At 45.2% G+C, this 24,094-nt stretch overlaps 1 protein-coding gene across 3 annotated transcripts in view; it reads right to left on the reverse strand.

Annotated features, from left to right (window-relative positions):
• LOC138761641 (flagellum-associated coiled-coil domain-containing protein 1-like) overlaps positions 1 to 23,736 on the reverse strand; it is a 55,746-nt gene extending 32,010 nt beyond the window's left edge. For 2 of the 3 annotated variants that reach the window (XM_069934092.1, XM_069934090.1), the window contains exons 1-4: positions 23,403 to 23,736; positions 17,569 to 17,625; positions 5,166 to 5,235; positions 3,006 to 3,127 (exon numbers count right to left, since the gene is read on the reverse strand). In XM_069934092.1, the coding sequence (XP_069790193.1) occupies positions 3,006 to 3,127; positions 5,166 to 5,235; positions 17,569 to 17,624 (248 nt within the window). In that variant the 5' untranslated portion in view covers position 17,625; positions 23,403 to 23,736. The remainder of the gene's footprint in view (positions 1 to 3,005; positions 3,128 to 5,165; positions 5,236 to 17,568; positions 17,626 to 23,402) is intronic. The other variant, XM_069934091.1, reaches the window with a different exon arrangement.
• Between the last annotated feature and the right edge of the window lie 358 nt (positions 23,737 to 24,094).

The following is a 24,094-nucleotide window of genomic DNA, read 5'->3' on the forward strand; positions in this document are numbered from 1 at the left end:
AGGAAACAATACATCCTTCTCACTGATTATCCACACAGGCACACCCCAAGGATGTGTGCTTAGCCCACTACTCTACTTGCTCTACACCCATGACTGTGTGGCCAGGGTCAATTCCAAAGCTATCTACAAATTTGCTGATGACACCCCAGCACACGGCAGCATCACAAAAGGCAATGAGATAGTGTACAGGAGGGAGAGAGATCAGCTCGTTGAATGGTGTCACGCCAACGATCTTGCGCTCAACGTTAGCAAACTAAGGAGATGACTGCGGACTTCAGGAGGAAGTCAGGGGAACATGACCCACTCCTCATCGAGGGCTCAGCAGTGAAGAGGGTCAAGAACTTCAAATTCTTGGGTGTCAACATCTTCGAGGATCTACCCTGGAGCCTTCTGTCGACGCAATCACGAAGCAGGCTCGACGGTGGCTATACTTTGTGAGGTGTTTGAGGAGATTCGTATGTCTTCGAACACTCTTGAAAACTTCTATAGGTGTACCGTGGAGAGCTTCTGGCTGGTTACATCACTGCCTTGTAGGGAGATATCAACTCTCAGGACAAGAAAAATCTCCAGAGGGTTGTTAACTTGGCCTGCAGCATCACAGCCACCAGTCTTCACTCCACGAGGACATCTACAAGAGGCGGTGTCTTAAAAGAACAGCCTCTATCCTCAAAGATCCCCCACCAGCCAGGCCATGCCCTCTTCACTCTGCTACCATCGGGGAAAAGGTACTGGAGCCTAAAAACGAGCACTCAGTGGCGCAAGGACAGCTTCTTCCCCTCTGCCATCAGATTCCTGAATAATGAATGAACCAAAGACATGGCCTTACTTTTCTGTGTACTTTTTAAAATTTATTTTAGCAAGGTGTGTATATGAATACATACAATCTGTGATGCTGCAGCAGAACACTGAATTTCATGACCTGTTCATGATAATAAATTAATTCTGATTTGTGGTGTTCTGCAGGAGTCGGCGTTGGATCCGCTACTTTTCACGCTGTATGTAAATGATTTAGATGACAAATTGGAGGTTTTGTGGCCATGTTTGCTGATTATACAAAAATAGATGGATGGGCGGGATAGTGTTGAGAAAGTAGACTCTACAGAGGGACTTGGATAGGTTGGGAGAATGGGCAAAGAAATGGCAGATAGAATACAGTGTAGATAAGTGTATGGTCGTGCACTTTGGTGGAAGGAATAAATTAGTGGATTATTCCCAAAATGGGGAGGGAATTCCAAAAGCAGAGGTCCTAAGGGTCTTGGGAGCTCTCGTCTAGAATTCCTGAAAGGTCAACTTGTCGGTTGTTAGCATTCATTTCTAGAATTCTAGAGTACAAAGGCAAAGATGTAATGCTGAGGCTTTATAAGGTGTTAGTCATCCCACATTTGGGTATTGTCAGCAGTTTTTAAGAGATATTTAAAAAATGTAGACATGCAACATGGTAATAGGCTCTTTCAGCCCATGAGCTGCCCAATTACACCGACAACCCCCATAATTTTTGAATGGTGAAGGAAACCCACACAGACGTGGGGAGAACATACAAACTCCTCACAGACAGCACGGGATTCAAACCCTGGTTCCGGTCCTGGCGCTGTAACAGACTTGCTATAACCGCTATGCTAATCATTCTGTCCCATATCTGAGGAAGGATGTACTGATGTTTGAGAGGGCCTAAATCAGTGGTTCTCAACCTTTTTCTTTCCACTCACATACCACTTTAAGTATTCCCTGTGCCCATCAGTGCTCTGTGATTAGTAAGGAATTGCTTAAAGTGGTATGTGGGTGGAAAAAAATGTTTGAAAACCACTGTTTGAATCGTACCTCATTGACTTGTTATGTGCATGGTTTCATAACTCCAAAGGAAATGGGGCAATTACAATTTTTCTCAAGCAAAATATTTCCGTAACAATTGGGTCTGGAGCAGTGGTTCTCAACCTTCCCTTTCCACCTACATACCACCTTAAGCAATCCCTTACTAATTACAGAGCACCAATGGCACAGGGATGACTTAAAGTGATATGTAAGTGAAAAAAAAAGGTTGCGAACCACTGGGCTAGATGATATTTACAAATATGAACCCAGAGGATGAACCTTTGAGGAGCGTTTGATGGCTCTGGGCCTGTACTCATTCGAATTGAGAAGGATGAGGGGGGGACCTCATTGAAACTTTGAAAGGGTTGCATAGAGTGGATGTGAAGAGGATGTTTCCAATAGTGGGAGAATCTGAGACCAGAGGGCACAGCCTCAGAATAAAAGGACCTCTCTTTAGAACAGAACATTAGAGAACTTTCTTCAGCCAGAGGGTGGTGAATGTGGAATTTGCTGTCACAGAGAGCTGTGGAGGCCATTGGGTATTAAAGCAGAGATTGATAGGTTCTTTGATCAGTAAGGCCATTAAAAGTTATGGGGAGAAGGCAGGAGAATAGGGTTGAGAGGAAAAATATATCAGCCATGATTCAAATGGTGAGGCTGTATGGCCTAATCCTGCTTCTACATCTTACAGTCTTCTGAGACAGAGCAAGGTATACCAGCAGATAACTGAGATCAATATAGAAACGAGTACAAGGAGGAACTGTACAGATTTATCAAGATTTATCAAAAGAGCCTTTCCCAAGTTTCATTTTGCAAATGTCCTTAAGTCAATTTTGATCCAAAGTTGAAAAAGCACACAACTTCTAGACAATGGCATCAAAAGTAAATCAGACTGAAAAATAATAATTACCATACTAAAAGTGAAGAAAGAGCAAACTAGTTCTGCCACTTGCAGGAACAAATGTCTGTAGGTACACTGGACTTCAGAATTTAATCATTTTAGAGAGTTTGATCATCTATAGGGCTGTCCATAACCTGGGGATGGTCTGTAATAGTGGTAGAATGAGAGGTAAATTAAATGGATAAACGCAATTAGCTGTGCGTGATGGGTGCTCAGAGAGGCACGCAGAGTGATATGTTCTGCCTATCCCACTGTCCCAGTGAGCAAATCACACTGTGTATCTCAGACGAATTACCTTGAGACATGTGTCTTGACTGACTTGGGTCGATTGAAGAATTCATCGCACAGGGAGACACTGATATTACTTTTGGTTCGAGACAAGGCATATCCTGGTGCAATGACAACAGAAGCACCTTTCTATAAGAAATGAACATCAGGTGTTACCTTCTGGGACAAAAACGTTGGCTTAATGGATCCCTTTAATACACATTGACTATTCTTTTTCTCCCACTGATGTTCTCAACATCAAATACAGCTAGCTCCAGGGATAAACAATCCATTTACTTTCCAAGCTCACCGATATTTTTCTTTTTTTTCATATTTTCTCATGTCGTAGGAAACATTTTGGCCCATCAAACTTATTCCTGCTCTCATCAAGCCATTCCCCTCTTCATATCTCTGTAACCTATTCTCTCACAGATGCCCACAAATTGCCTCCAGTTCCCAGATCATCCATCAAGATTTGGGGTGGCCAAGTAACCCATCTTCTAGAACACTTTTGGGATGTGGGAGGAAGCCAGAGCTCTCAAAGGATAGAGAACATGTATACATCACACACACAGCACCCCAAGATCAGGGTCAAACACGGGTCACGGGGTCTGTCAGTTAGTTAGCTCTACCTACTGAGCCGCTGTGTCACCTGAAGAAATCATCCCGATAACTGAATATATTTTGGAGAAATGGTAATAAAATGCTCTAGCACTTAGTTTCAACACTGAACAGGCAATTCTGTATGCAAGGTAACCAGTAATAAAAATAAAACTGCTTTAAGAGCACATATTCTTGCATAGAAAATAAGAGTAGGAAATTATATTCAGCCCTTTGAGACTGCTCCTCTATCCAGTGCAGTCATGGCTGATCATAATTCCACATTCATTCTCCCTCTCCATATCTTTGATGTCCTCTGCATCTACAAATCTATCTTTTCAAAGATGTTCATTACCTTCTCCACAGATTCATAACTCAGAGCATGCAACAGGGCCTTCGGACCAACTCTTCGATGCCAACCAAGTTGGCAATCTGGGATAGTCCCAGTTGCCTGCATTTGGACCATACCCTTCAAAGCCCTTCCTATCTATATATCTGCCCACATGTTTTTGGAAGGTCTAAATGGTGCCCACTGCCACTGTTCCTTCTGGCAGATTGCTCTTCTCACTCCTAACCTTGAAACCTCAGATTCTGACCCCTCCATTCAGGACACACCCTACATTCAATCACTGTACTCTTACTTCAATTACAGGCCCTTCTCATTCTTCTTAATTCCAGTTAATAAACCCAACTCATTCCAGCCAAGGTGCCTATCTGAGCAAGTCCTATTTGACTGCATTTGGCTCACTTCTCTCTAACCCTTTCCTCTCCATGTACCTATCTCTACTTCCATATATCCACCACCATCTGTGTAAATACTTGCCCTTCAAATCCCTTTTAAATCTTTCCCCTCTCACCTCAAACTTGTGTTCTCTATTTTTATATTCTCCTAACCTGAGGGAAAAATGTGTGACTCTCTACTTTATCTGAGTGTCTCGTGTGTTTAGAAGCTCCTGTCAAGTCACCCCTTAGCCTCTGCCACTTCAGGGATAAACAGTCCCAGTCTATCCTTGTAACCTCTTGTGCTGTCAACATCATGGAAAACTGACTTAATTTGACTCTGGGCTAATTAAGGAGATATTAGGGCACAACCAAAGTCCCTTAAAGTGGGCACAAGAGAAACCCTGCATACAAGGGGATTTCCGGTGTCTAGGGTCCAAACAACCAAGGGTGTCCCACCAGGGCTCGAGATAGAACATGGGGGGAGAGATGTGGATCTGGTGATGGGTCGAGAGCAGTAAGGTCCTGCAGGGAGTTGAACACAAGGAAGAGAAGTTAAATACTAAAGGGGAACTAGGGTTCTAATAATGGAAAGGGGGAAAAGTCTGAAGGAGGCAGAGACACATTGGATGAATTGAAAAGGAATAAGGAGGAATGGACTGACTGTATTGTATGAACCAACAAGCTTTTCCCAAAGAAAGCAAATCTCTTCTCACTCTACTTCCAATTTGCCACATTCAAATGATGGCTGTGGTTTAAACAACCAGTGTTGTTAGTTTCAGTTGCTCAATGCCTGTCAAATAGTCAGTGTCGGTGAGGCATCAACTTCCATCGCATTGCATGTTTGCTCATAAGACGAACCCTTTACCTGGCAATGATGCATAGCAGTCGACTGACACCCACATGCTCCACACAACTGCTTGGTGGTACACAGTGAGCTGCAAGAAAGAAGGCAAAGGGAGAAGCTGTGAAATTATTCTCTGTTATTGCTCAAGATGAAACCTGGGAGCTCTGTTTATTCCCAATGTTCCCCATCCAACCGGAAGGAAGACAGCAGTCACCACCCCAGCAACCTGCATATCCTTCCCCTACTTTCTTTCTCTTCTGCTCATTGCATCACCCCATGAATGCATCCGTGGTGATCACCTCAACCATTTCACCCCAGCCACCTGTATCTTCCATACTCCTTGTTGTGTTTGATGATGGAGTGATTCATTGGTCACTTCTGCGTCTACTGTTACAAGCCCAAAGGACCTCAAAACCCAGCAGCCACAGACATTTACCAAGACAAGTGGTTTTTAAAACAAAAGTTATTTTTAATCAACTTTAAACATGAAAATAGAATCAAACGTTAACTTAACTCTATACTTAACTAACCCAAATTAACCCCCTTCTAATTCTAAGAGGATGTGTATGTAATGTGTATATAAATTTAAGACCTCTGCCATCTCGAGTACCTCGACGTTAGGGGTGTGAGCGCTCCAATGGATGTTGAGGATGGAGCGGAGACAACGCTGGTGGAAGCGTTCTAGGAGCCGTAGGTGGTGCCGGTAGAGGACCCATGATTCGGAGCCGAACAGGAGTGTGGGTATGACAACGGCTCTGTATACGCTTATCTTTGTGAGGTTTTTCAGTTGGTTGTTTTTCCAGACTCTTTTGTGTAGTCTTCCAAAGGCGCTATTTGCCTTGGCGAGTCTGTTGTCTATCTCATTGTCGATCCTTGCATCTGATGAAATGGTGCAGCCGAGATAGGTAAACTGGTTGACCGTTTTGAGTTTTGAGGTACTCGAGATGGCAGAGGTCGACAGCATCGAGTCCACGCTGCTGAAGATCCAGCTGCGCTGGATGGGTCACGTCTCCAGAATGGAGGACCATCGCCTTCCCAAGATCGTATTATATGGCGAGCTCTCCACTGGCCACCGTGACAGAGGTGCACCAAAGAAAAGGTACAAGGACTGCCTAAAGAAATCTCTTGGTGCCTGCCACATTGACCACCGCCAGTGGGCTGATAACGCCTCAAACCGTGCATCTTGGCGCCTCACAGTTTGGCGGGCAGCAGCCTCCTTTGAAGAAGACCGCAGAGCCCACCTCACTGACAAAAGGCAAAGGAGGAAAAACCCAACACCCAACCCCAACCAACCAATTTTCCCTTGCAACCGCTGCAATCGTGTCTGCCTGTCCCGCATCGGACTGGTCAGCCACAAACGAGCCTGCAGCTGACGTGGACTTTTTACCCCCTCCATAAATCTTCGTCCGCGAAGCCAAGCCAAAGTTGATAAATTTAAGAAAAGTTCTTTGGTTCACAGTTCAATCTCACTTCTTCTTCCAAGTTCTCTGGTTGCAGGCAATCACCATACTGTGCACAGAATTTAACATGTATAAAGTTCATACATGAAAAGTAAATGTTTACTGCTCAGGAAGGTTCTTGTAGGGTTTGCAGAGAGAGATATTTGTTGCTCCAGGATTTCCACAACTGAGGTAACACCACTAGTCAGGGTCTCGCTGATGAGATTTGCCCCATCAGGGTCTTCTGGATGGTAACCTCTTTCTGCAAGCTACCAGAGTGTTTCATTCCTTCCTCTATTTCAAGAGAAACATCAGACAGATAGCAAGCACTTCCCGCCATCTACTGCTCTGGAACTTGCTTTCATCAGTTTCAAACAGTTTTCCCTGGATTGCACTTTTCAGTGACTTGTCAGTGTCCCACACACTGACTGACTGAGCTGTTAACTCTCTCTCTTTTCCAACTGAAACTCCAAAGAGAGCATGTGACTCATGTCTTGCAAGACCCCCACCTTCTCCAGCAAAACAACAAGAGTTATTTCTTCTGCTCCCATCTGTTGTTAGATAAACAAAATCCAGGAGTGATCTTTCTACGAGCACTTTGCAGAAAGGGAACTGATAGACAGCATGACTCCAGGAAGACAATGGTCATGGATTTTATATGACTTCAGTTCAATTAACACCAACTTGTGAAAGGTGCTTACATTCTCCAGAGACCCTGCAATGTGAATTCTGCAGTCTTTCAAATAAGATCTGTTTTAAAATGTGTGTGTGTATGTGACCTACTCTAAATATTATAAATTCTCCCCAAATATGAATATTGTTACAGTACAATTGAAGACCTTGCATTAACAGTCCTTTGACCATGCTTACAATCCTAAACCACCCTGGTGTCCCACTATATTTTTACAAAACCACAGCTGTGAATTGGAGGCTGAAGGTTGTCCACTTACTCTTCTATTTCTTTTATGTCTTTGGACCAAGTTAAATGGTGTATGGTCCTGGACACTATCTTGAAGAGATTTAGTTAATGTGTTCATAACCTGACGATGATGAAAGTTAATTGTCTTGTACAATATGCAGATGCACTGAAAACCTTGCTTGCTGCACTGCACAGAAGAGCAAAACACACAGATCACCAATAAGTAGAATCTAAATTATTATAATGCGCCATGCGAATAAAAATAATAAATATAAAAGATAATTATCACTGTACTTGGAACAAAAAATTAGCTGATTCAATAGCGTAGACAGATCTTTGATGGTCCTGGAGTAAGTAGTATTATGGTTATGGTAGTACAAGGAGCCTGGTTATCCAACTGCACGAAAACCAACAAGGTCGGGTCAGATACAGCAATGAGCTCTCTGAACCCTTCTCCATTAACAATGGCATGAAGCAAGGCTGTGTTCTCGCACCAACCCTCTTTTCAATCTTCTTCAGCATGATGCTGAAACAAGCCATGAAAAACCTCAACAAAGAAGACGGTGTTTACATCCGGTACCGCACGGATGGCAGTCTCTTCAATCTGAGGCACCTGCAAGCTCACACCAAGACACAAGAGCAACTTGTCCGTGAACTACTCTTTGCAGACGATGCCGCTTTAGTTGCCTATTCAGAGCCAGCTCTTCAGCGCTTGACGTCCTGTTTTGCGGAAACTGCCAAAATGTTTGGCCTGGAAGTCAGCCTGAAGAAAACTGAGGTCCTTCATCAGCCAGCTCCCTATCATGACTACCAGCCCCCCCACATCTCCATGGGGCACACAAAACTCAAAACGGTCAACCAGTTTACCTATCTCGGTTGCACCATTTCATCGGATGCAAGGATCGACAAAGAGATAGACAACAGACTCGCCAAGGCAAATAGCACCTACACAAAAGAGTCTGGAAAAACAACCAACTGAAAAACCTCAGAAAGATTAGCGTATACAGAGCCGTTGTCATACCCACACTCCTGTTCGGCTCCGAATCATGGGTCCTCTACTGGCATCACCTACGGCTCCTAGAATGCTTCCACCAGCGTTGTCTCCACAAACAAGCCTGCAGCTGACGTGGACATTACCCCTCCATAAATCTTCGTTCGCGAAGCCAAGACAAAGAAGAAAAGTACAAGGAGGTTCTGGAGCCTGATGTTTGTTGGAAAAAACTGTTTTTGAACCTGCTGGTGCCAGACCTCAGGTTTTTGTACCTTATTCCTGAAGGCAGCACGGAGAAGAGAATGCAAGCGGGAAAATGGAAGTCTTTTCCGATGTTGGTTTCCTTGAGTGGACGTTGTGATTTCACTGTTAAAATTGGTCACTGAACGTAAATGGAATTTTACTGATAATTATTTCACACTTACACATGAGCGACAACAGGTGATCTCAGGACAGCGACCTCACTGACCAACACATGTCTGACATCATTGCTGGACAGCTGATTGGCAGGTGTAGGACAAGGAAACAATGCATCTCAAACTGGAATGCATAACTTAATGGAAGGGACTTATTTTGTTGTTGGAGTGCTGTGTGTGGAGGAAACCTGGCCTCCCTGCTTGTCTGGAATGTGCATATTTGTGTGTGGTCACATGTCCTCCCCATCTGAAACTTATTCGAAAGTCATATCACCTGTCAATCAAGGTTGAACCTCAGCCACTAATTAGCTACACCTTGCCATTGGCTAATTTAAATACCTTTGTACTTAGACTTGAGCCATTGGCTCCCTGTAAATGACCTCAGCTGGGCCCTCCAGCACTATAAAGAGTGCCACGTGTACTCGCCTCTCCTTCTTTGCCATCTTTGAGGGACCACCCTGCATTACTCCAGGCCGAATACCGTGGAACGGCACTGGAGAAATCGTTGGTGAGATGTGCACTGTTAAAGGGTTGGGAGCGTTTTAGTTAGTGTCCCTAGTACCATAGAGCCATGCCTGCACCGAGTCAAGGGCTGAACTGGTATTTTTAAACATTGATTGTACAAACACAGTTCATTGTGTATGTATGTGTATTTTATCCCCATTGCGATTTTCCCACACATCCATAAAATGTACGCATCTGCATTTTATTCCCAGTGCGATTTTCTCTCACTCATCTATAGATTGTGTGTGTTGTAGCAGCCTGCTAACCGGGACGCAACCCAGTACATAAAATGGGCAACGAACGCAGTGACCATGCAGACCCCATTGGGGCCAATGACCTTCGTCCCAGGTGACCACCCCGATGGTGGGAAACAGCGATCAACAGCAGGAACACCACCCAGTAAGAGATCGGCACGGCCATGACGTCACTCCCAACGTCAGCAACAAGGAGTGAATATAAGCAGAGCTGCCAGTGCAATAAACCAGTCTTCGACTTCGACTCCCCGTGTACATGTGTGTGTCTTCTTTCCCCATTTTGTGGTAGCGCGCACACTACAGCATCTGTGTCTTATTCCAGTTGCAATTTTCCCACACTCGTCTAAGTTTTATTCCAGCTGCGATTTTCTCACGCTCATCTATAAATTGTGCGTATATGTATTATTCCTGTTACCATTTTCCCACGCTCGTCTTTTGTAAATAAAATCATTTACTACTAGACTGTGTTCAGAGTCCTTGCTCTTGAGATCCATCGAATTTGTTTTCTCACTCACAGCAAGTGTCCATTACTGAACATAATGATGGATTTAGCTCAATTTGCAACAGCAGAGCAGTGTTCAGGGTGGCTGATGACATTTATAGTGCTCAACCTTTCTTCCTGGGAATCCAGTCAGAGTCCTGTTTCCTTGTGTGCACTTCATCATTCTCTTGATCCCACTACCTCTGCAATTAGCTCCAGTTGGTAATGCTGTTTTACAAGCCTCACCTACGGTCAGTCTGAGCTATTCCCATCACTCATACCCTGCAGATAATCAATGACGAGGAAGGTAACTGAAGCTTTCTCACAAATACTATGGCTACTGGATCAGGTTGGAGACAGGTTATTCTGAAGTGAATGCCTCACCTCCTGATTCCCCAGTGCCATTCCACCATCTACAAGGTACGTCAAGCATGTGGCTGTTTGAGAACATCAATGACAACCTCACTGCTGCTCAGGACAACTACTGCTTCAGTATCCCACTCCCAACACCCTAACATTTACTTCCTCCACCACTACCCACGTGCATCTCCACACTAAACACCTTGCACTTTGTCTTTTAACACTATTCCCCTGCACTTTTGTTTTATTATTTCACTCCTTGTTGTAATTTAGTATGGATTGACTGCCCTGGATAGAAAACAAAACTCTTCACTACTACTCAGGACAAGAAAAAGTTGTATGCCACAGCTGTAGTGTGCACCTTCCGCTGGGAAGGTATCAAGGTTTCTTTAACAACATCTCCAAACCCATGACCTATGATCATCTCCAATAATGATATACAGGAATGCAGCAGTCACACGGCTACTTCTCAAGTCACTCGTCACCTCGCCTCGCCTTGCACTATAGCAATTCTTCCACCATATTGGATTACTATGGTTCAAAAGGCAACTCGTCAACATCTCAAGGACATTCCTATAGGGACCAGCAGTTAACACCTACTTCAACTTTAAATTGATAATGATAATCTCAGTTTGTCGTACACTTTGTACAATACACCAAAATTCGTAATTTCTGCAGCCAAACAGGTACAGTACACAATAAATTGTTAAATGTGGATGTCTCCTACCACAGTGCAAGAATCGCGTGGACAGGCCTTTATGTGGTGTTGGTTTACAATTGGTCGATTCATGAGCCTGAAAAATGTTGGAAAGAAACTGTTCTTGAACTGAGGGGTTCTGGTCTTCAAGCTTCCCGAAGGTAGCCGGGCAAGTTTTAGAAAGTCATCGTGCATCTAATTTTGTTTTTATTGTACCAGATTTTGCCTTCAAATATTTTATCCTCAAAGTAAGCAGCAGTACACAAAAATGCCAAGAGTTTAAAACTCTGAAACCAGGCAGTAAAAATATGTGAAGAATAAAAAAAACCTACGGATGCTGGAAATTTGAAATAAAAAGAGATGCTGAAAATACTCAGCAGGTCAGGCAGCAAAAACGCTAACGTTTCAGGTTAACTAACCACGTCAACATTATTTCTCTTTCCATAGATGTGCCTGACCTGCTGAGTGTTTCCATTTTATCTGTGCAGAGAACTGGGATTCACTGGTTGTGCTGTTGGCTGGCTCCACCTCCAGCTCTGCCCCATCTGCTCACATATAACCCTGGTTTCCCGCCTAAACCCAGAACTCTTCTGAAGACCCTACCCATAGTTATAAGCTAATGAAAGCGTATGTTCTCCCTCCAGTCATGAGAGCTTTTATTTGAGCTACAATTTTATGAGCTTATTCCCTAAACGATGGAAGCGCTACCCAAGCCAGGCACGCTGCTGATAGACCCTCTGTCCCCCGACACCAGATTGAAGAGTTCACATGGCTAGACCGCTTCCAGGCCTACCTGAACGCCACCAGAACTGTCTTCCACACCAATGAACTCAGAAGGTCCACACTTGCTTTGAGGGAAGTAACAAAAGGGTATGCAGTCATCAGGGACTGCACTACATATGATGCTGCCATCGATGCTTTAAAGGCTCGGAACCTCAAGTCGCAAAACGATGTCCTAGCAAGGCACCGACTCGCTCTACATCACCAACCGCTAGGAGAGAATATCGATGACTACCTGCTGGATCTGTGGAGAAGTGCAGGTACAAAGTGGCTACGGGTCATGTTCATGAGGAAGAACAGATCCGGGACACTAGTCGAGTGGGTCCGCTCGAGGTACATGAGGCAGTGACGACTTGAGTCAGATAAGAAGGACTTGGCTAGCCACAATGAACTGGCCAAATCGTTGGAACAGGCCAAGCTTGAGAATGACGACCCAGAAGCCAGTGAGCTTGCTCACCCAGGTGACCCCTTCCAAGGACCGGCTGCTCCTGCTACCCCAGACCTAACGGCTGCCGCTTTCCGTGCTTTTTCTGCAGCAAGAGCCAGTATCCCCAATCTCGTTGCCCGGCTAAAGATTCAGTGTGTTTCAGCTGTGGCAAGAAAGGATATTGGGCAAGGGTTGGCCACATGAGGGGAATCCAGGATAAGTCCGCTGCCTGTACCGCTCTTGGATCTGACTCCAGCCCCAAGCTGTCTGCCCCGAATTCACCCAAACCCATGCTGTGCTACACACCGACAGAGGATGGCAGTGAGGAAACAGCACGTAAAGGCTCTGCAGCCATCTTGCTGCGACCCAAATTCAAACTCGGTGCCATCATTGTCAGAAGAGGAAGGAGGGCGGCAATCGCCGCGCCAGGAGGACGCTATCTTACCCATACAGGGCAACCCAGAACGGTGGGGGGCCACTCAGATAAGGAGTGTGGAGTCTCCTCGATGGTTCCAGATCAGGACAGACCTCACCAGCTCAGTAACTCCATAGTGACTGTGAAGGTAAACAGACATTCCACTAAATGCCTAATTGACACAGGCTCTACCGAAAGCTTCATAGACTCACGGACTGTGCAAGAATGTAACCTAAAGATGTATCCTTCTAATTATCACATATTCCTTGTGTCTCATTCGCATTCTACACTATTCAACAACATTGTATAGTACATCTGTCATTTGAAGGGGGGGAATTCTGTAAGATTCACCTATATGTACTTGATGAATTGTGTGCTCCAGTACTGTTGGGTCTGAACTTCCTGTGTCACTTTAAAAGAGTGACCTTGGAGTATTCTGGTCCCCTCTCCTTGTAACGGTTCAGAATGGAAGGCCCCTAAAATCAGAACCCACATGCAGCCTCTCCACACTGAATATCAACTCCTCACCTCTCTCCCCGAATCTGTCCTCGAACTGCAAACCTATTGCTATCAAGAACAGGAGGTGCAGCACAGCAGACCGAGATTTCATATAGTCTTTGATACAACATCTGCTCGACAAAGGTATCATCAAACCTAGCACCAGCCCGTGGAGAGTGCAAGTGGTAGTGGTAAAAGGGAAAAACAAGTCCAGGCTAGTAATTGACTATAGCCAAACTATTAATCTGTACACACTCATGAACACATACCCCCTCCCTCTAATTTCAGACATGGTGAATGATATTGCGCAGTATCGGATCTATTTGACCATCGACCTGAAAGTTGCTTATCACCAGCTGTCAATTTGTTCCGAGGACTGTCCATATATGGCATTTGAGGCTACCAGTCGTCTCTATCAATTCCGGAGGGTCCTTTTCGGTATTACTAACGGGGTTTCTATCTTCCAGAGGCAGATGGACAGAATGGTGGGTGAGTATGGGTTGAAGGCCACCTTCCCCTACCTCGATAATGTCACCATCTGTGGCTATACTTTGGAAGACCATGACACCAACCTCCAGAGTTTTCTCCACGTGGCAAAAGCACTGAACTATAAGTGCGTGTTCAAGACTAAACGCCTGGCTACGTGGTGGAGAATGACATCATTGGCTCCGATCCCGATAGGATGCACCCCCTGTTAGAGCTCCCCGTTCCCAGGACCACAAAGGCTTTGGGGAGATGCCTGGGGCATTTTTTCATATTATGTACAGTGATCCCTCAATATGCTAATAAGGTTCGCCCTCTCTTAAAAGCCACTAATTTCCCCCTATCGGCTGAGCCCAAATGGCTTTTAACTACCTCTGGAATTTCATTGCAAAAACCGTCATGCACACAGTGGACAAGAATGTACCTTTCCAGGTGGAAAGCAACGCTTCAGACGTAGCCATGGCCGCTACCCTCAACCAGGGGGGCAGGCTAGTTGTATTTTTATCTCGGACATTACAAGCCCACAAGTTCCGGAAACCATCTGTGGAAAAGGAGGCTCAAGCCATTGTAGAAGCCCTGAGGCACTGGAGACACTACCTGGCTGGTAGGAAATTTACGCTCCTCACTGACCAGCACTCGGTCACATTCATGTTTAATATAAAGTCAAGAGTGGACAAATCAAAAATGACAAAATTGCGAGGTGGAGGATCGAGCTCTCTACCTACAATTATGACATTGCCTATCAGCCAGGAGCCCTTAATGACCCTCCAGATGCCTTATCCAGAGGAAACTGTGCCTCTGCACACACTGACCACTGCGGTCTCTGCATAATGACTCTGCCATCCAGGGGTTACCCACATGGCTCATTTTGTCAAGGCGTGCAATCTGCTCTACTCCATGGAAGATGTCAGGGAAATGACCAGGTCTTGCCAGTCTGTGCGGAGTACAAGCCGCACTTCTACCACCCAGCAAAGGTGCACCTGATCAAGTTATCCAGGCCTTTCAAATGACTCAGTGTCGATTTTAAGGGCCCTTTCCCCTCCACAAACGGGAACACTTTCTTCCTCTATCAATGATGAGTACTTCTGCTTCCCGTTCGGCATTCCATGTCCAGACATGTCCACCTCATCAGTCATAAAGGCCCAAGATTCCATTTTCACCCTGTTTGGGTATCCCAGCTATTCTCATAGCGACCAGGGCTCATCCTTTATGAATGACAAGCTACATCAGTACCTGCTCGCGAGGGACATTGCATCCAGCAGGACCACTAGCTATTAGCCCTGGGGAATGGGCAGGTTGAAAAGGAGAACGCCATGGTCTGGAAGGCTGTCAAACTGGCCCTGAAGTCAAAAGGCCTTCCAGACTCACACTGGCAAGAAGTCCCCCCAATGACACTCCATTCCATCTGGTCACTACTATGTACCACAACCAACACTACTCCTCACGAGCTCCTATTCAATTTCGAAAGAAGGTTGGCATCAGGAACTACACTCCCAACCTGGCTCAGGAGCACATGAGGAGAAGCAAGACCGACCCCCTGGTGGAAAGGGTGAAACTGCTCCAAGCCAATCCCACATACGCCTATGTGGTGTACCCGGATGACAGAGAGACACCGTCTCCATCAGGGACTTGGCACCCGCCGGAACAGAGGCTCCATTGCCTCAAGAGCCCTGTGAGCAATGGAACTCAATCTCGCCACCCCCAGTCAGGGCTTCAAGGGATCTGGTTCAGGAGGAAAGTGCATCCCCCTCCACCATAAAGCCAGAGACTCAGCCCACCTCTCCTCCCTCACAAGGGGAGGAGACCCAAGGAGCCCAAGGCCCCACCAGTGCTAAGGCACTCAACCAGGATCTCCGGACTCCTGGATCGCTTAAATCTGTAAATTTGTAAATAACTGTACATTTTTCAACCTTTTTTTCTGAATCCATGTTCTCTGACTTCATTCACAGACCCTAAATTCTGCAGGAAGGGGTGAATACAGTGAACTGGGACTCACTGGTAGTGTGTTGTGCTGAGGGCTGGCTCCGCCCCCCATCTGCTCACATATAACCCAGAACCCTTCCGAAGACTACTGTGAGACCCTCCCCATAGTTATAAGCTAATAAAAGCATTTGTTCTCCCTCTAGTGGTGAGAGCTTTTATTCGCGCTACAATCTGTAAAGGTAAAGGTTCCATTATTGTCACGTATGTTACATTTAGAATGTAACACACAGAAATTCTTTAACTTTGTCTACATAAGGCAGACTGAGAGTCACCACTTTGTCCAGTGCCCCTCACAGAAACCTACAGCACCTGGTGTTCCCAGGCGCTCCCGTTCAAGTACTGACCAGGCCTGAGCCTGCTTAGCTTCCGTGATCAGACAATCTCAAGCTTATTAAAGCAATCAATAATCTGCCAACTAAGTTCCAAAATTGCATGGACTTCACAGAAAATATTTCATTGCGCAGCACCTCTATGTTCAAGAATAGTCTCTTTCCAACGGCTTTCAAGCTGTTGAACCTCCCCTTGAAAAACTAATCAGGGACTGCTCCGACACCACAAAAAGGGCTGTCTGAATTACTGTTACAGCATTTTTTTCTTGCACTATGGTACCTGTGAATATTTATTATCTAGCTTCTCTCTTTTTAATTTAATTTCATGTGTGCTATTATAGTTCCTTTTTTCTTGAAGTAGCTGATTGGCTGCCGCAAGCAATTGTATAATGTGTATTACAATAAACTCATTATTTTAATGATCTTGTCAATGATATTGAGGGAAAATAGACATCGAAAAATGACTTTTATTGCAACCCCTCCCTAGAATTTCAAGATTACACTCAATTGGTGAAAACCGGTGATGAAACTTTCTAAATCTGATGTTTTATCTTCAAGTACTGATTAAATGACCTCACTCTTCCCCTGGATCTAAAAATCGAACTTTGAGTGAAATTGGGTGTAAAATGCTTTCCTGAATTTAATAAAATGATTGGTGAGCCCACATCTGGAGTACGGCATGCAGTTCTGGTCACCCAGCTATGGAAAATATATCATTAAGCTGGAGAGGGTGCAGAAAAGAATGACCAGGACTAGCAAGCTTGAATTACAAGTCATCAGATATATGGGACTTTTCTCCCTGGAATATAGGAAGCTCATGGTAGAACATACAGAGGTTTATAAAACCATGGATAAGATCATACTCTTTACCCACAAGCAGGGTAGAGGAATCTTAGACTAAAGGGCACAGATTTAAGATGGGAAAGATTTAAAATGGGTCTGACTTCTTCAGACAGAGGACTGGTGGGTAAATATGGAATGAGCAGCCAGAGGAAGTGGTAGAGGTAGGTATAATTGTAACATTTCAACCTTTGGGTTCTGGCCACTTTTAACCTTTCATAAAATATACAGTACTTCCAGACTGGGTCCATGGGTACACTTTACAGTACAAACCAGCTGGTAGCTGAATATAAAACTGGGACACCGAGCAGATGCACTTTTTGATTGTCCACCCAAACCTGGACAAAGGGTATATGTGGTTGCTGGTAGTCCTGGAAAACTGGCTCATGGAGTCCAAAAGGTTAAAAGACATTTGGAGAGGTTTAATGAATAGGAGAGATTTAGAAGGAATATAGACCCAACACAGCCAAATGGGATGACTTGCATAGACAATTTGGTTGGCATGGACAAATTGGGCCAAGGGCCTGTTTCCATGTAGTTAAGATCCTCTCATAGATAAATAATCTTACTGTACTTCCCCCACCCCTCTCCTCTGCCCCATTTGTTACCTTGGCTGAGGCGATGGATGATCACACACCATACTTGGAGAACCAGACCCAGCCATGCTGAAAACCAAACAATGAGAGAGCATCACACTCTTATATTTCAACGTTCAGAGATAACTTGCATTCTTCTTTCTGAAGCCTCTCTGTGCTGGTGTTGGCAGGGAAGATGGGGAGGAGGGTATTACCATCGCCAGCTTCAGAGCTAGGTTGGAAGAAACTGTTTCATCTCATCTATCCCCGCTCGCTACATGGATACCAAGAGTCATGAGGAGAATGGACACCAAATCTCCGATTCATGGGCCTAATTAAATTGACAAGCTCAGCTGCTTCTAACTTTGTCTGTTGCATTTAGATCAGAAATATTGTCTTCCTACTGTTACAACTCCACCCCACCAAATGCAGAAACACAAATGTTTTGGTTTAAAGAGTAGACCAAGGGTGGGCAATGTTTAAAAAAAAACCTCATATTCCATCTTAAGTAACCCCTATGCCACAGGTGCTCTGTGATTAGTAAGTGATTATTTAAGGTGAATGAAAGAAAAAGTTTGAAAACCACTGTTTTAATCGTACCTAATTGACTCGTTATGTGCATGGTTTCATAACTCTAAAGGAAATGGACCAATGACAACTTTTTTCAAGCAAAATATTTCAGTAACAATTGGGTCTAGAGCAGTGGTTCTCAACCTTCCATTCCCTCTCACAAACCACTTCAAGTTATCCCTTACTAATTACAGAGCACTTAAGACATAGGGATTGTTTAAGGTAATTTGTGAGTTTTTAAAACAAGGTTACCTACCCCTGGTGTAGATTTAACATGCTTAAAAGCAAACATTATTCTGTTTAAAACTAGTTGAAAGAGAATACAGAAGGAAAACAAAACCAATTAAGACGGAGAGATAGAACCATAGAACACAACAGCAAAGACACAGACCCTTCAGCCCATCTGTATCATACTATTATTTTGCCTAGCTCCATGGGCCTGCACTTGGACCATAGCCTCCCATCCATGCACATTCCAAATTGATCTTAAATGTTGAAATTGAACCTAGCAACTTGTTCTGCACTTTCACCACTCTCTGCTTGAAGAAGTTCCCCCGAATGTTCCCTTTAATCGTTTCACCTTTCACCCATGTCTTCGAGTTCTTGTCTCACACAACATCAATGGAAAAGCCCACTTGCACTTACTCTACCCATCCCCCCCCTCCTAAATTTGAATACCTATAGCGATGAAACAAAGTGGTGGAGTGTGCAGCCAAGCCTTAAATTCTATTGGAATTCTTTTCAGGGTCTCTCTGTTGAGTGCATACCAGCACAGGGGCAGGAGACCACTCAGCCAGCCAATCATCCCTTACCTCAATACTGAGAAAATCTCTTCCTCTACTAAACTCCCAAAACACCTTTCAGCTCCATTATCTGTGGCCACCTCCAAATGGCTTCCCGAGCACCTTCCTCTGCTACCCACCTTACTTTGACTGAAAATATTCTTTGATATCAAGTCATAGAGCATGAAATAGGCCGTTCGGCCCAACTCATCCATGCCAATCAAATCAGCATTCTAGGTGAACCTGTTTGCCTGTATTTGGGACCATATCAAAACCCTTCCTATCCTGTCCTAATGACTTTTGAACATCTTAATTGTGCCCAATTCTACAGCTTCCTCCAGATACAGAGCACACTCTGTGTGAAAAAGTTTCTCTTCCTTAAATCTCTTCCCTCTCACCTTGAATCTGCACCCTTATTCTAGAACTGTACTACACTGGGAAAAGTACTACGAGCATTCACTTTATCCAAGTTCACGTAATTTTATAAACATCCAAAAGTTCACCCCTCAACCTCCAATGCTCCAGAGAATAAAGATCCAGCCTACCCAATCTCCCCCTGTAGCTCAAGCCCTCTAGTCCTGGCATGATCCTGTTGAATCTCCTCTGCATCCCTTCCAACTTGCTGAAAACCTTTCTGTAGCTGGGTGACCAGAACTGCACACAGTGCTACTGTGTTTCCCACTTACACATTTTAATCCAAGCACCACCAGTCCAAGTAATTTCGTATTGCTTGCCATAATGAACAAAAGATGCAGGAAATTAGAGGGTTATAGGTGTATTGTACTTGGATCTTTCTACAGTGTTAATAACACCCCATTTCACGCCAACATAGTAAAAAAAACTCCCTTGGGAAGTTACTGAATTGCTTAAGCCTCTTTCACATTTGTACCTTGTCCTAGGAACTAGTTGCCAATTGACTGGTTAAGGGTCAAGTGTGAAAGCAAAATAGTCTGAGTGCCCGTGTGAAATGATGTCATTTCATGTTGGGGATAGACAGCCTCGATCCCTTCTGCAATCCCTGGCGTCAGTGTGCAAATTAGCCTAGTTTGAAAGTGAGAATTGCATTCTCAGACAGAAATGACACGATTTTGTGTGAATGCAACAACGTGAAGAAAGAAAAAATAAAAATGAAGGTACAATCTTTGCCTTGGGAAAGTTGCAGCAGAAGAGTGAATGAGGAAAGTGCTAGCAATAAATAGCAATAAAGGACAATTTATAAACAGGGTGGGAAAGTTGGTAGTGCTATTGTGCAAATTTATAAAGACTGTGGGGAAAAAAAACAATGGTGGACCTGCCCTCCCAGAATTCTGTGCAGCAGAGAAAACCCTCCATGAGTGCTCCAAGCATGCAGCCGTGCATGCAGTCTTTTCTCTGCCACACAGAATTTTGGAAGGGCAGGTCTGCCATCTCGTTTTCCCACCATCTTTATAATTTGTATGCAATAGCGCTACCAACCTTCCCACCCTGTTTAAAAATTATCCGCTATTGCTATTTATTGCTAGCACTTTCCCACGGTCCCTTATAAAGGTTTATATAGGTTGACACAGCAACAGGGGCTGAAGGGCTCATACAGTGCTGTACATAAGGCTTAATTAGGTTGCAATTAGGCATGATTAATTTTGTTCGAATATAAGATCATAATACATTGATTAGGATTTAGGGCAGGTCCACCATTGCTCGATGAGTCATGAAATCACGCAGGTAGAACACATCTATCCCTGGGGATGGCTCGTAGTGAGTATGAAAGCATGGATTGTCCTGGTTAAGAGTGGCCAAATGTGAACAGCGAAAACGCCATTCCTGACCGGGACACAAAATGGCCGATTTACTGGGACACAAGTGTGAAAAGGGTTTTAGATAGCCAAGGGGGGACCATCCCTTCATCTATCTGGAGCTTTACACCTTGTTCATCAAGCCATCCTTCTGGATTACTGAATTGACTGCCTCCATTTTATTCCATCTGGATGCAGCCCGAGAATCACTAACAAAATCTTCCCTCCCCATTCCTGTCCCTTAATTCCTAGAATTCCCCAAGAATTTCTTGGCCAATTTTCTATCTACATGCCACTACATTATCATATGGAAAATCACAGACTTCACACATTCCCAGTTCTAAATCACTCTCACCTGGACGGTGCGCTTAGTGTCGTGGTTAGCACAATGCTAATACAGAGCCAGCAACTCAGGCCTGTCTGTAGGGAGTTTGTACACTCTCCCCGTGTCTGCATGGGTTTCTTCCAGATGCTCCGGTTTCCTCCCACCCTTCAAAAACATTTAGTCGTTGTAGGTGAATTGGGGTATTTGGGCAGCATGGGCTCGTGGACTGGTAAGTCTAAATTTAAATCTAAACGTCTAAATTTAAATTTAAAAATGCACCTCTCTCAGTGCCTACACAGTCTCACACTTGGTGTTGTCTGACAATCAACCAGCACCACATGAAAAAGTCCTCCAATTCCATTCGTGTCTCAGCACTCACTCACAGCTCCAGCAAGCCAGGTTCATTTCTGACCTCTCATACTGTGTGGAGTTTGTATGTTTCCCTTGGAACTGTGTGGGTTTCCTACCACATCCTTAAAAACATGTGGGTTGGTAGGTTATTTGGCCTGGGGGAAATTTGTGGGTATATGTGGGTTCAGGTAGGATAAGTGTAAAAATAGATGCTTGACAGTCAATGCAGACTTGATGAAATAGCTTTCCTTTCTATGGAAAGATCTTTATCTTTGCGACCTAGAAACTTCCTCTCTCCTTGGAAAATGTTTGAGGGTTAACCAGACGGGTTGCAACCTTGGGTGTTGTGTTTGACCCCCAAGTTGAGTATTGGACCAGTTGAGTATTGGACCACACACCTGATTCCAGTGTCAATACTTCCTAAATCCAACTCCATAATATTTTCAACTAATCATATGCAGAAACCATTATTATTCCTTACTTAACCACACCAAGGATCCTCCAGCTGACCTCTCAAGTTTCACTCTCAACTCAATAAAACTCTACTGGCTGCATCCCCATTTTTACCAAGTCCCATCCACCCATTGCATTGGTTACTGCTACAGCAATGATGCCTTTTGAAAATTCTTAACCTGGCCTTCAAATCCTTCAATGACTGTCTCTTTCTTCATTTTCCCCTCTCCTGCCTGATTTCACTCTGAAGTGTCTGTCTCTGCTCTTCAATGCCGTTTTATTGCATACACAGATAAATTCTCCTCACTGTGGAAAGAAGCAGGCATATCTTTTCAGACTGAAGACTCTTCCTCAGAGGCTCTACGACAAAGGGTCTTCAACCCAAAAGGTTAATTGCTTATCTCTCTACCAGACACTGCCTAACCTGCTGAGTGTTTCCAACATTGTGCGGTTCAATTTCAGGATGATCTGTACCTCCAGTTTGATCATTAATTCCCTTCATTTGTCAAGGCCAAAAGCTCTGAATTACCTCCCCAAATCCCTCTCTGCTCCCTTCACCTCTGAGACATTCACTGAAAATCAACTCTTTTACTCGACTGTGGTGATACGAATACGTAACTGCCGATAGGGAGCTGGCCCATCCCCCACTGGTGACTCATTCCCTGGAAACTCCTCCCCCTGTGACCCTGGAATAAAAGTCGACCTCCCTCTCCCTGTCCTCACTCGAGCACTTGGAATTGGGCCAGCTACATCTAAAGCGTAATTAAAGCCCATCGTTCCTCACTCTACGGTTTTAGAATTATTGATAAAGCCTATCACTGACCAAAAGTCATCGATGTGGATTCTTAAATCATATGTGCCTGCCCTCCACTGGAATGGCCTCCCATAATCCCATAATAAATGTGCTATATAAATGTATTCTGCTGTCATTAGTAAACTAGAGGACTGGGAGATCAAGAGTTACTCAGGCTTGTCTTGGTCCCTTTATGCAGGAGATGGGTGGTTTCTTGCTGTGTGTACAAAAGAATGACATGGGTAGATGGTGATGAAGGGCATGCTAGTCTTCACTGCTCAGGGGATTGAGAGCAGGAATTGGAACGGTACATTACAGCTGTATGAGACGTTGGTATGGCCACATTTGGAATACTATGTGCAGTTCTGGTCACCCAGCTATAGGTTGGTCTTCATTGATGTGCCTTTATACCATTTGACCTGCTGAGTTTCTCCAGCATTGTTTTTACAAATCATGGGCGCAGGTTTAAAGAGGGTGGGGGTAAGAATGAAAAGGAAACTGAAGGGCACCTTCTCCACACAGAGGGTGGCAGGTTATATGGCACAATCTCCCAGAGGAAGCAGAGAAACAATAATACTTACAGATATAATGGACAGAAAGGGTTAGGGGCCAAGCGTGGGCAAATGGGTCTAGTTCAAAGAGCCTGTTTACATGCTAATTAAGCAGCCAAACAGGCCAAACACCCCCTCGACCCCCAATTCAACTGATACTGTATTCTGAGAACATGTCGACTCCCCGCAGTGTGCATTCTCCAACGTGGGGGCTTTGGCCACCGGGGGGGGGGGGGTTGCTTAGCAGCCGAGAGCCGGGTGAACACTGACCTTTCGGAGGGAGGTAAGGACCCTTGTCACTCAGAAGGCCCGTCAGTGGACGGTCTCCTTCCCCTGCACCATGGCGCCCAGCCCGGTCGCAGGTTCCCAATCACAAGGAGAGCGGATAGACTGCGTGTCCATGGCGACCCGGCGCCCTTGGCAACGGGTGACTACGTCACAAGGAGGTTGACCGGTCCCCGGCCATCGTCATCATGGGGCTCCTCTCTCTGCCTGTTGTTTCCACCATTCAAAGTCGTGCTGTCCGGGTTTGAGGCTCCAGGAATGGGACCCACCCCCACCTGCGGAGCCGCAGCCCGGGACAGCAGCTCAACGCGGGAGTTGGGGATTGCAGGCGGGGCGCACCGGTCCCAACCCCTAGGGCGGGGCCGAGGAGGGGGCGGGGCCGAGGAGGGGGCGGGGCCGAGGAGGGGGCGGAGCCGAGGAGGGGGCGGGGCCGAAGAGGGGGCGGGGCCGAGGAGGGGGCGGGGCCGAGGAGGGGGCGGGGCCGAGGAGGGGGCGGGGCCGAAGAGGGGGCGGGGCCGAGGAGGGGGCGGGGCCTCCCGGCACCTTTCCCGTTGATTAGTTTTTGCTTTGCTTCAGCAGAAGGGAAACTCGCCTCTCCGCGAGAAAATGTCCAGTGAGGCAGAGTTTCACAGCGCGGAAGCAGCCCTTCGGCCCGACCAAAGACGCCCATTTATTTG

The sequence above is a fragment of the Narcine bancroftii genome, chromosome 4, assembly GCF_036971445.1.
Source record: "Narcine bancroftii isolate sNarBan1 chromosome 4, sNarBan1.hap1, whole genome shotgun sequence".
Classification (NCBI taxonomy): domain Eukaryota; kingdom Metazoa; phylum Chordata; class Chondrichthyes; order Torpediniformes; family Narcinidae; genus Narcine; species Narcine bancroftii.